Here is a 13,654-nt window from a genome sequence, read left to right on the forward strand (position 1 = left end):
ATTACATGAAATGTGTGTGAAATACCATAGCCTACGTTATATACGAATATATGAATAACGTAGGCTACGGAAATACTTTGGTTTACTTTCAATATAGAACAAAAGAATTACAATCAAATTACCTTACAACCTTTGCCCTTTCTTGAAGTCGAGTATGGCCTTTTCATATTCATGGCATTCTCAATCTCCCATTCAAACATTATCCTGCTGATACTAAGCCAGGGAAAGGGAGCCCGTGAAGCTAAAGACTGGAAATCAGCTTACCAGCTATCTAATAGATCTGCTGAACAAGGAAATTATACAGAGAAAACGACATCGAAGGTCGATTAAAGCTGAATTGACATGGTAGGAGCTCGCAATTTGAAGACTTTTCCCGGTACTTCATTCCGCCCTTACACGAAAGAAGAAATAGATCATGTTTCAAGCTCATTTTGGTAAGAATGTATAATTATCATGCTGTTTAAATAAAATTTATCAAATTGGATGCTTAATACCTCATGCGAAGGCATTTAAACTGGTTAAAACGATTTAGACAGTTTAAATATCTCCCGCCGAGAGTTGCAGAGATTGGCGCTGTTTATTTGCTGGAAATCATTTATCAATTTTACGAGTATTTTTACTAGCTGACAATGCTTAAAGTAGACGTTTTTAATTATTTTCGGTTTTTTATACTTAATCTCTATGTATTTAAGCTAAAGTTGCAAAAAATTTGCCACCCCTAATCCATAGCATGCCACCTGTTAACTAAATCTGGAACTTTTTAAAGCACAAATCGGTGCCTTGTTTGTTGATGTGCTAAATGGACATGGTGTCAGTGTGTGTTAGAATGTTGTAGTGTGTGTGTAGATTGCTGTGATATTTTAGTGTACTCGAACTCGGTGATATTATTTCGGATCATATCGGAAAAGTATGACATGTTTATCTCAAAGATCTTAGCGGATTTTGTAGTTTTTGTGTTACGGGATTACGCTGACGAACAAAATGGCTTCCGGTGATAGTGTTGATGGAATTATAGAAATCGAAGATTCTTCAAGAGGACGTAACGATGGAAAAACAGAAGCGGTGGACGACGAAAGTGACGAAGAAGGTAAGACTTGATATTCTTAGTCGATATCAATACCAGTTATGTTAACAATGGAACGTGAGTGGGTTTCAGTATGGCAGGAAAACCCCTTGCCATGACCAATTCCTTGGCAAACAGTGACTTATCTCATATATAATTTCATGTATAGCCTGCCGTAGTAAAGAGATGTTTAATTCTCCCTCCCTTATGAGAGAGTGGCTATTTGCAGGATCTAGTCTTCAATGTTTCCCCTTTCGTTACAGTGCAACTACATCTAAACTTAACCACTTATGATTTCGTGTGAGTAACATTGCAGAAATTAACACCGTGTTGATTCGTACACGTGCCTTATGTACTCATTTTATTTTAATCTTATATAAAATATGTGCTAGTACGTGTTAGCAGAAGCCGTTGACTTCTGAGGAGTGGTTCTTTAACTTCAGTGTTCGTCATATATTAGCTTGTATGAAGCCTAAGTCATCTCTTTTGCGGTGTGCGTGTGTTAATATTGTTTAGTTGATGCTCAAGGGTTAGTGGTTCTCCTTTATTCGCGACATTTCGTTGGTCTTTTGTCAACGCATGCGCTTTGTACTCAGTGTCAGAAGTACATCCCTCGTTGTAGCTTTGCAATTTCGTTAAACCCTTGCGCTATGTAGTTTTGCAATGGGAGAATAAAGAAATCTCCATGAGGTTTTATTTTTGTAACTATCGAACCCTGTACTCAAGGGATGGTCGTGAAATATTTTTCCTTTTAAATGCAATTTCGTGACATTTGAAGTTGGTGATCATCGGTCGCGAAATAATTGGGGCGAATGTGTATCATTCATCCAGAAGTACTATCCAGTGTTTTGAAAATGGATTACGTCGCGATCATGTACAAGAATTCATATGAAAAGCGCTGAATAGAGAGGAAAAGGATTTTCTGTCTATTGACCCTTTCAAGATGGCTTCCTCTGATGGTCAAGCCACTGTATCCTATATTGCTCATGGGGGAAGTCCTCTATCAAAAGCGGATGTTAAGAAGCGGATCGAAGATAAGGACAGTGATGCAGAAGGTTTGAATAATCACATTTCTGATTTCCCAATATTGAGAAATTGTCACGCCCCCAGGGGCTTAAGGTTCATGTCATGCCATTGATTACTGTGCCTGGGAACTTAAGTGCATTATGTACGCTATAGACTGGTTTTTAACTTTTATTTTCCTGTAAACTATATCTATGTGCTATCAATCTACCCCTTTTAAGTTTCGTCTCTTAGCATCGCTGACACCGATTTAGTGACAGCATGATGATCATCTATCCCTGTAGTTTGTAGTCTTTATGAATCGAAACGGGCCAATTTTTGAGAACTGTGGTACTTATTTGATTATGAATATGATAGTTAATTGATTTGGTTGTTTCTTTTAGTGGGTATGGTTTGTGACTTGGACTTTTTCCTTGATAATCACCTGTCTCCCTTAACCTCTAGGTTTAAGTAAGTGAACTTGTTTGCTCATAGGATTTCAAAAACGTCAATTAATATGGTTAAAAAAATAATTTTTTCAGTGTCTGATAAAATCAGCAATAATCCTTCAGTTATTTAAACAATTTGTTATGGAGAGTTAACCCCCTAAGTAAATGCTGAAAATTTCAGGATGCAAGTAAACAAGCTAAATTTTATATGTATAATTTGCTTTTCAAAAAGTTGGCTCTTGAATCTATTCGAAGGGTGAATGTGATCACTAGCATTCCGAAAGTGTATAACTAATTATGCCAGTAAGTAGTACAGTACTTAGTGTTGATGATAAAAGCACGAAGAGAAATCAATTTGTTGAAATTAGAATGGCATTAGAAATTAATGAGGAACTCGTCCATCATGAATGCAAACTGTTAATTTTTAGGAGCTTTCCTTTGATGTTGTAAATTGCTGTCATACCAGGACCCTGGCAAAAATGAGTAGATTAGAGGTTTCTGTTAAGATATTGAAGAATACTATTCCAATGTCATGTGCAACCAAGCAAAGTGGTGACAATTTCTCTAATGAGTATGTATGCACATCACTATGTAGAGGTTTACAACAGGATTTGTGGAGTATGTCAGCAGTTGATCTATAGAGGATTCAACGGAGTCTGGAATGTCACTGTAGAGGTTTCTTAGAGAATTTCTTCAGGTTTTCAATTGTGTTTTACTTATTAGTTTTGGACAGGGTTTGTAATTCTCTAGAGAGGTTTTCTACAGGAATTGTGGAGGTTTCAAAACAGTCGATCCAGAGACTTTCAACATACTTAGGTCTCTGAAATCTCTAAAGAGATATCTTTCTGCAGTCCCGGAGGTTTTCCGTGTAAGCATTGTTATGGGGTTTTCCTTGTTTTACTAACCGTGGCAGGTACTGCAATCAGTTTTCAATGATGATGAAAATTCAATCTGATGAAAAATCCTCTTGCAATCCTCTTCAAAACATGACCAAAGGCTTTTATTGCCTGAATATTTTCTTCAGGTTATTGACTCCTTCATTTTTTAAACTGGGCATACGTTGCAGATGCTGTCAATACACAGGATGCAGGTCAGGAAAGTCGTGGAAATCAGTTTCGGTAAGAGAAAAACTCCCAAAATGTTGCGAAAATGTGAAAATTGTGGTTGAGAATTTCTGCATTTGAGAGGCGAGTTGGGAATGATGTTGCTCTCCAAGCTGAGTGGCAAGTAGTAGTATTGAGTTGGTGCTACTTGACTTTATTTCACAATTTACCTTTCTACATTTTGCCATGAAATCCCTGCGTACAACTGCTTTGCCATTGACATGAAGTAAGGGAAATTTTTAAAATTCTGACTGGAAATCTGGAAAATTGAAAATAGAAAGTTGGTGTGAACCCTGATATAGTGGGTCACAATCGTATGCTGACAGGATGGGTCTATCCTGCCAGTGCATGATGATGCACCTGTCCAGTCAGTCATAGATCATCTCCATAGTCATATAGTCATCAAGCCCTCATAATCCAGTCAGTGGAAGTTGAGTATGGCTGAATTGGGTGGTTTCCTATTTCTATTCCTATCAATGCCTTTTGTTTTCTTTGATGAAGGAAACTACCCTATGAAGGAAATAAGTTGTGTAGTTGGTAATAAATTTTTGCACTGGAATAGGGTTGAGCCTCATGACCAAGCCACTGAAACCCCTAACCCCTGGGGATCAGTCATTTGGTAGGGGTCAGGACCCAGAGGTCATGTCTTTAATTTTACATCCTCTATAACTTAGAGTGGAACTGTCTTCACACCACTTATTGATTGAAGCATTCGCAATCCTTGTCCATCGGGTTTGATCGGGACCTTTTTCATGAGTGGCCACTTTAAATTTGTTACTATGTACCTTGCCGTTACAGGCATGGCATGCACGCATGCCTGGCGCAGTCATCTTTTATCACATTTACTTATTGGCCATCCCCCACTCCTGCTCCCGCATCTGCCTTGGCATGATGGCTACTGAAACCATTGCAGAAATAAATGATGAGTAACTTTTTTTGTGGAAAATTATTTTTTTAAATTTCGTATTCTGTTGTATTTCCTGACATCATTGTTTTCTTTGCATCCATGAAAAACAAAGCCTCCTCCAAGGCCCCTCCCCTTAGCCGTTACTCTCTCCACAGGAGTTTTAGTGGGTTGATCATAAGGCATGGCTGTATCAGTTTGCATATCATTGGGATAACGTGTTTCTTATCCTTCAAAAATGCTCATTAATCAGGCTGCCAGTGGGTAAATCAGCCTCTCTACTTGGGCATTCCTCTGAGTTAAGGTTGCCGTATTACTGAGAAGAATGTACCCTTATTGGTTGGAGAAGAGAGGATATTTTCAGAAGATGGATGAATTCTGCTCAAAATAAAATAATAATAAAATAAGCGCAACATAAACACGAGAGTAATTTAATCCAACAAAAATTAACGAACACAATGATTCAATTACATTTCAAAACAACAGTGCTACAGTTTTAAAAATTTGTATGAAAATATTTCCATAATATTTATCTATTATTAGGTATGCAACTAAGTTCCCGCTGTTTGTTAACAGATGGTTCTAGCAGTTGTTACGGGTCGATTTTGATATATCAGAAACATCACGAAACAAGCTTAGAGATTTGGTAAACAAACCGCTCGGCGCCAATGGCAAATTTTTTTAGCGTCATATCCTTATTGTTGTGTGAGAATCTCCAAGTTTGTGCCAGGTAACCGTCATTTGCAGGCAGTGTTTATTTTCTTCTTTCATTAGAAGAAAACGGAGGCTGAAGTGCATCGAGAGCTCTAAAAGCGAATATCGTTGGAGATGCTGCTCTAAGTGTAACAGCGTGCTGTGATTGCTTCCTCACTTCAAAGATGGTCATTCCAATGCTTAAGTGAAGGGAGACCAAAAACCTTTGAAGATGCTGAATTGGAGGCATTGTTCGATAAAGATCAGTACCAAACTCAAGAAGAACTTTCTTATGCATTAGTAGTTACCTACCAATCCATTTCCAAGCGATTGGATGCGTTGAGATTTATGCAAAAGCAAGGAACTTAGATTCATAATGATTCTTAAGTGATTCTACAGCATGACAACACTCGTCCCCACGTTGCAAAACCTGTTAAAACCTACCTATAAATGCTCAAATGGGAAGTCCTGACCCCCGCCCCCTCCCCCGCTGTATTCCCTAGATATTATGCCGTCCGATTATGACTTGTTCTGTTATATGGTAAGTGGTCTGGCTGATCTGTAGTTGCGCTCATACGAAGACACCAAAAAATAGCATGATTTGTGGGTGGTCTCAAAAAGTGAACATTTTTACCGTTACGGCATTGGCCTCTGCCGTAATGATGGGGATAATTTGTACCTAGCGATGGACAATACTTTGAATAATTCATTTATAACCATTTTTTCACGATAAAGTTGTACATATTTTCGTTCAAAAAACAGTGGGAACTTGCACACCTAATACATAAATATTATTTTTTATATTATTTACAATAATAATATGTATATTTTCATGATTTCCAAATACATAATATAATTTCAAAATTTGGATGCTGTAATCAGGAAGAAATTAGAAAGGAAAGAAGATTAGATAAATAAAGAGCAGGTGGTTTTAGGAATTCATGTTTAGTTAAATATTCTTTTACCGATGTACCTAAACAAATTTAGTGTCATCACCTATGTGTTAAATTAGCTTTCTTTATCTCAAGACTCACTACAGTCTTAACTCAAGAATACTTCCACGTCAATAACTCAACCTAAATAACAGAATGTAATAGTTTGCATTTAAAAACTGTATACTGCAAGAGAACAAAAACTAGAACTTAGAAAAAATGAGATAGAAGTATCTTCACGTTCCAAATTAGGTTGAATGTATTATGGAAATAAAAGCAGGTGTACGTAAGTACGTACTCAGTGACCCTTTTGATGAAAATTTTTAAAAACAAATCTTCTTTGTCTATTAGCTGAGGGAATGAATTACTCATCTCTAGTTATGTATCAGTAATCTCCATTAGCTATTCTCGGTTCCAAATATCTTTAAGGGTGAGGTTGTGTGGTTGAAACAGTGGGGGTGAGTAGAGGGAAATTTTTTTTTTCCCCTTTACTCACCCCCACCAAGCCCAAGCCCAAGATTTTCCCATGCCCTGTTACCTGTTAATAGGCATAGGCATATTTGGCCATTTTTCTGTCTCTATGGCTTCTCGAATATCATTGAGCATTTTGCAAATTACCCATCTTGCCTCCCCTCCCAAATCTGAGTTCCTTCTTCAATTCACAGTGCAGTAAGTCCCCATTTAACAATGGGGTTGGGGACCTTATAGTCTGTCGTTGAGTGATTTCATCGTTAATGGGTTATAATAAGATTTAGGTTAGGTATTAATGGCAGGCAACCTTCATGGTTCATGGTTTTTTTTACTTTCTTGTACTTATCTATAGTGTTTGCATGCACAGTACTATTCATATTACAGAGTCCTGCATTAATTAGGCCTGCATTTTCTTTGAAAGTTAATTCTTAAGTATGTACCGTAGTATGTACATAACTTTTTTTGATAAATGAAGTCCATCGTAACTTCGAGTAGTCATTAAGCTGGTCGTTGTTAAGTGAGGACTTACTATACAACCTGCTTCCTTTCATTCCATCTATGAATCATATTCTCTTCTCCCTCTTCTCTGCTTGCATAACATTTTACCCTCTAACGTGGCTCTTACCGTATTTAACCGTAGAAGCCGCACTTTTTTTTTCCTGAAATGCTGGTGAAAAAATGAGGGTGCACGGGTCATTCCATGCCAAATCATCACAGAAAAGTTGACTTTTCAACCCGACCGTCTCAGATTTGCTTGAAATTTGGTAGGAGGTAAGGTTGAAGCACATGAAACTGTGCTCATACACAAAATTTTAACCCTCAGCCATACACGGTATTCGTACAGCAGGGTTGCAAACATGACAAAAAATGCAAAATTTTGCCTCGCATGCTCTACAAAAATAAATCATAACTTAGCTAATAATTGTGGTAGAAACTTCCTGTTGGTCTCATTTTAAAGCTAAAGGAACATGGTTTCTGTAAAAATGTTAGATTTTAAGATACCGATTTTTTTTATTCCGAGGTCACACCATGTGACCTTTGACCTCGAGTATCTAAAAAAATGTATCTTAAATTTTATTCGGAAAAAAATATGTTAAACACTTAAATGCATTCTATCTTTGGTATAAATTTCATTTTGGGATGGCTTTGGGAACAGGAGTAAAAAAAATCGTGAAAACATCATACTTCACATTCAGTGGAAAAACTTAGCATTTATGTATAGAAATTACCTGAATAGAATTGCATTATGTATAGAATAAAATTTAATGCTCTATACAACACCCAGGAAGAAATATAATCAAAAACTAGTTGGTTCCTCCTCCTCTGAAGTGCTTCTTCTGAACTCAAGAGTGTCGAAAGCTGTTAATTTGTAAGTTCGCCCAGTTGCAGTACATGGATCGACCTTAGCGAGAACTTGTTCACTTGGAATATTTAGAATGCCAGGCTGGTGTGGATACACATATGATGGTGATGGTCCTTTGGGATGTAAGAAACTGACCAAAACTTCCTGTGATGCTACATTCACACTCATGACAAAACCTAACCACCACGCATCACTATAGACACAAGATCACAAAACCTTTAATTTCTTCTAGAGACAATGTTTCTTGTGGAATATTTGTTTCATGCACATCACTGGTGGTGTCTGTTGAAAAGTTCTTTATTATTAATTCATTCCTTGTTCCTGGAATGAAAGTATGAAATGTTTGAGTTCCAGGTATTAGTCTTTTTTTTTCAAGTCGAGTGTGTAGCATCCTCCCATTTTCCATTATTTCTTTTTGACACACATAAACGAAGTTCTTATTCTTAATATTATCTGTTGCCCAGACAAACATTTGTCTTGGAGTCATAATTTGATTATTGTAGATACGTTGTAAGCTTGCACTAGTGGCTAGCCTCTTCTGAGTTCCACCCAATCCATCACATGAATTCTAGCCATGAGATGTGGCAAAGAAGTGCCACTCGGCTGGAATCCCAAATTCAACTTTGTGTTGTACCAGGTTTGAAAATTTTTTCCTGTTTTTGTATTGGCCTGCACACACCCCGATGCTTAGGGCGTAGAGAGGCAAATTTTGTACTGTTCTGCCTGTTTGAAATGAATGTACACTTCTGCAAGGTTGTTTAAAATTAGCCTCTTTTGTATTTGTTCTTTCACACCACCCATTTTAACACACACAAAGTCTTTTTTGCCAGGCATAATTCTGCTGACATCATCATTGGCGTAAATGCTCTTCACAGTCTCGGTAACATCTAGATCCATGCTCCTTCCTGGTTTAGGATTTGTTGTTGACAAAATCCCACGTTCTTTTACTAAGTAATTGCTTTGCTTTTCATATCATATGGTTACTAGCTAGTGGAAATTCTTGCTCGATTCTTTTGATACTCCAGAGTTTAGGAAGAAGGGTCAAAATTGTTACTTTCTCACTTTTCATAGTAGTTTCTTCAAAATTTTCTTTTAGTTGTTGCAAATGTCATCACAACTATGATTGTTAGGCACGGATTCTTCAGCTGGAATCGGAAATATCTTCTCTTTTACGACTTTTGCAATTTTAATAGCTTTCTTTCTGCAGTATGGCTCTTCCTTCATTCTCTTCCTCCTGTTAGGTGATGCACCAATACTACTCAGACTTTCATATAATGTTTATATAGCAGATTCAGTCCTGAATGTGCTCAATTCCATATCACTTTCTTCATCAACTGATATGCTTGGTTCTTCGTGAGGAGCATAATCAAATATGTTAATTTCTTGCTACAGTTGTCACAAATCATTTGTTCACAATTGACATGCGATAGTTTTCCCACCATCCATGGTAGCACTTTCCTCAATTGTTTTCTACTGGATTATGCCCTTTAATGTCAAAAGAGTTGCAGCACTGTGTGTCTATATACTTCTTATCCATTACCACACTTATTTATGTTGTCAATTATTATACACACTAAGTAGTCCCTTGAAACACACGTGAACTCCACAGTAGCTCGAGAAAGACTTGAGCTTGCTTACCAGACTAGTAGTGCACTTACAGAAAGAGAGAGAGCTAGAGAATTTTGAACTTGTGTGACGGATGTTTTATACGGGAAGAGCATAAAATGTCAAATGAAAATTTAGCGTACAATTTGTAGACAATGTACAAAGGATTTCCAGGTTATGGTGTGGATGCACAAATGGTATAAAAAGTGTGTATGTTTATAAAAATTTGGCTTATCACAATTTGTATGCAATGTATGCTTTGTATACAATATGCACTACCGCACATTGCATACATTTTATGGACACAATATATGCATATACAATGAGTTCATTTTTATGCAAATGTACGTAAAATGACATTGTACACATCCAATATGGAAATTGAGTACATTGTATACAATGTACTCATGTATGCTTTAATATACAAGAGCTTATAAATGTATGTAAAATGTGTACGTTGTACACAGCCTGTTTAGAACTTGTGTACAACTTTTTCATAGGGGATATTATTTTCACTCATAATTCAGTAATTTTTTTACTCCTGTTCCCAAAGCCATTCCAAAATGAAATTTATACCAAAGATAGAATGCATTTAAGTGTTTAACATTTTTTTCCGAATAAAATTTAAGATACATTTTTTTAGATACTCGAGGTCAAAGGTCACATGGTGTGACCTCAGAATAAAAAAAATCGGTATCTTAAAATCTAACATTTTTACAGAAACCATGTTCCTTTAGCTTTAAAATGAGACCAACAGGAAGTTTCTACCACAATTATTAGCTAAGTTATGATTTATTTTTGTAGAGCATGCGAGGCAAAATTTTGTATTTTTTGTCATGTTTGCAACCCTGCTGTATGAATACCGTGTACGGCTGAGGGTTAAAATTTTGTGTATGAGCACAGTTTCATGTGCTTCAACCTTACCTCCTACCAAATTTCAAGCAAATCTGAAACGGTCGGGTTGAAAAGTCAACTTTTCTGTGATGATTTGGCATGGAATGACCCGCACAGCTTACACGAATCCTCCAAATTTTAATGTAAGACACATTCCATTTTCCTTAAATTCTTTTCGTTTATTTCTCCGAAGTTTAGCATTGAAACTAGGAAACATTTGCAGGAATTACATTTCTAACATTATTTAACCTTATTAATCATGGAAACGTAAATTTATCGATTTAGCAATGAATCACAAGTTCCTATATTAGACCGCATCCAGAAGCTTTAGGAAGTTTTTTTTTTCCTCATGAGCCGGCCCAAAAATGGGGGTGCGTGGGATGCACGAGGGGGCGGCTGAAACGAGTAAATAGGGTAGTACCCCCTCCCCGCTCAGTACTCATTCAACCCAAACCCTCTAACCATTCTGTCCCTCATCTAGACGTTTCCTCTCCTTGCACACCAAGTCTTACTCCTCGTCCTTCATGTCCTCCTCATCTTCTCCATTCTCCTTCCCACCGTGAATATGAACACTAATAGTCTCTTCGGCTGCAAAAATTTTTCTCTTAAGTGGTGCCCAAATAGTTAAACTACTCTACATGCCTAAGTTTATCTATTATTGATTATTATTGATAGTGAATGGCTTCTTGAATTGTATATGGAAAATAAAAAAAACTCCCTTTCTTGTCTCTTGTGGAGTAGGCATGATGAGCTACAACCAAGTACTATGTATTAGCCTATAATATGGCATTGCCGTGTTCATTTGTCTGGCTGGCCTTCTTGCCCTATGTGGACTTTCCTATAAGAGTAAGAAACTTTGTAGACTCCTTTTGTCTGTTGTGAATCTGTGGTCTTTTGTGGAAAATATCTCTAATTTTTTACTGTGATAAAAATATTTTACTGATACTGTCTTTCCTTTATATCCAGGGAATAAACTCAGTGATACATGATGTGCAAGGAATGATTATGTCTTGTAACCACTGCTGGATTGTGGCTTAAGCTTTTTTAATCATGGTGCTTGAGTTCCCATGCAAAATTACTCATGCCCTACGCATCAAACTTTCAACAATTGATGCTCTTTTTTGTGGATGTTAGTGTGAGGTTACATGAAGGAAATGATCAGTCTGTTTTTTATGTTGAGGGTAGAAGGTGACCATTAGATTCCCTACGCTCCAAATCTTCTATGAAGACAGGGAGCCTTTCTCGTCAATTCCCATTGTGGATGGAAGGGAAAGCACTGTTCATTTTGGCATAAAAGTTGTCGACGTTTGTCCTTATGGTATGGCTAGATGATGAAATTAATGTCATTATAGTGCAGTCAAAGTGACAGTTTGAGTTGGAATGAGCTATGTTTCTTTCAGGGTTCCCACTCAACCTTGAAAACCGTGAATTTCTCTTACCATGAAAAAACCTGGAAAAAGCCGAGACTTAAGTCCTAAAGCCTTAAAAATCTCTCTTTCTTGATTTTATGATTGTAGAACTATTATTGATAGATTAATAGAAAAAAGGATATTTCGATCATATTTCAAGGTCAGTCAAGCGCAGACATGGCCATGGATTTATCTGGACACGTTTATTTGAAGCGCAATTGTTGGTCCGTGTGTCATGATGACACATTGACCTTAACCCTTTTGCTGCTTCAATAGATTTTTCATCGGTTCCATTATTTTGCCTATTATCCAGAAAAAAATGAATTGAATCATTCATTTGACGTCGCTGAATGTCGCCGCACGAATGGACGTAGTTCCGCTAGAATTTCAAGCAGAAAACAGCACCTACGACCGAAGGGAGGGTTTTTCGAAAACGTAGATATTTACCCGCATGTCGTGTTGAAAGGAAAAGTTTTTTGAAAGTCGTGGAATATCCCCGCATGTCGCAGGCAATAACCATAATGTTTTTTGCGGGTATTCCCGCTTGTAGCAGCGAAAGGGTTAAGCCGATACCAAAGCCGGAAGACTGGTAACCAAAGAGTTCATTAACACTGGTGAAAATTCAGACACTTCTTAACTTCCCTGTCACCCAGGTCCCTCCATTTTCCCACTCTTCTTTAGCCGGAGCTGAATTTTGCAAACAATATGTGACGCCAGGAGAGATAGCACTTCAATTGCTGCGTTTGCATTCACGGTGTCTGTCGCGTTTGTTAAATTTGTAGTTAACATGTGGCCGATGATTGTTATATGATCAATATTTCTGCCTAAAATGGTTTATCTACAAACCGTGTATTTGAAGACATTTGGACCGTGAAAACCTGGAAAAAACCGTGAATTTTATAATTTAGATTGAGTGGGAACCCTGTTCTTTGCAGTGGCAGGGTGGTTAGAAGCCATGGGATTTTAAATGAATCAGGGAAATATGGTGTAACATCTATGTTCAATCAGAGGTTTCAGTTTTCTAACAAGAATGTTTAAACCAACCAGAGTGAAGCAGATGACCCTTAGACTTCCACTCAAAATAAAAACAATTACAGTATTATCAGAAGTGATCCTTCATGTACGATGGTTGAACATTGATTGATAGAGAGACAAGGTAGAGAGTGTCAAAAGATAAAAAGTTGGATTAGGTAGGTCATGAGTGGAGTACATTTTGAAGTAATAGGGTCTTCCTTGATGGATCTAAGTAGTAAGGCTTAGTTATCCTAGGTCAATGGATATCTCCACAACCTGCAATTTGCGGACATTATTTTTACTATGGTGAGGGTTGAATGGGGACTCGAGGAAAACAGGTAATTGGCCAATTTGGAGGGAGGAAGTGTAGCAGGCAAGGAAATAGATGTATTATTAGCTTTCTTATTATATTTTGATGAGGGGATCAAAGTGATATGGGTGGATCATTGAGGTGGGTGATAGGCAACCCTGGAGGAGAGGAAATAGCTGAATGTGTACTGAAGGGAGAGTTTTGGAACTAATTCTCATTGCAAACCGTGGAATACCAGGCACAAGCCCTATAGTCCTGGCCCCCAAAACCAATTCATCCATCCTCTGGACTGCTTTTAATTGGATAATAGACTTATAGGCTGGGATGGTGCTATAGGTTCTGGCAGTTTGTAATCTCTGGTTGTTTGAGTTGGAGTCTCGTTTGACGTCCTTTGCTTGAATGTCCTTATCTCGATGTCCTTTGCCTAAGTCTTGCGACTAAG

General features: G+C 37.5%; 1 protein-coding gene across 14 annotated transcripts in view; it reads left to right on the forward strand.

The window, feature by feature from the left end:
• Positions 1 to 667: 667 nt before the first annotated feature.
• LOC124165797 (phosphatidylinositol 4-phosphate 5-kinase type-1 alpha-like) overlaps positions 668 to 13,654 on the forward strand; it is a 105,047-nt gene continuing 92,060 nt past the window's right edge. For 3 of the 14 annotated variants that reach the window (XM_046543315.1, XM_046543307.1, XM_046543304.1), the window contains exon 1: positions 1,629 to 2,118. In XM_046543315.1, the coding sequence (XP_046399271.1) occupies positions 2,007 to 2,118 (112 nt within the window). In that variant the 5' untranslated portion in view covers positions 1,629 to 2,006. Of the gene's footprint in view, positions 1,088 to 1,625; positions 2,119 to 13,654 lie in introns of those variants that run through there. The other 11 variants (XM_046543299.1, XM_046543303.1, XM_046543300.1 and 8 more) reach the window with 10 other exon arrangements.

The sequence above is a fragment of the Ischnura elegans genome, chromosome 9 (genome assembly GCF_921293095.1).
Source record: "Ischnura elegans chromosome 9, ioIscEleg1.1, whole genome shotgun sequence".
NCBI lineage: Eukaryota > Metazoa > Arthropoda > Insecta > Odonata > Coenagrionidae > Ischnura > Ischnura elegans.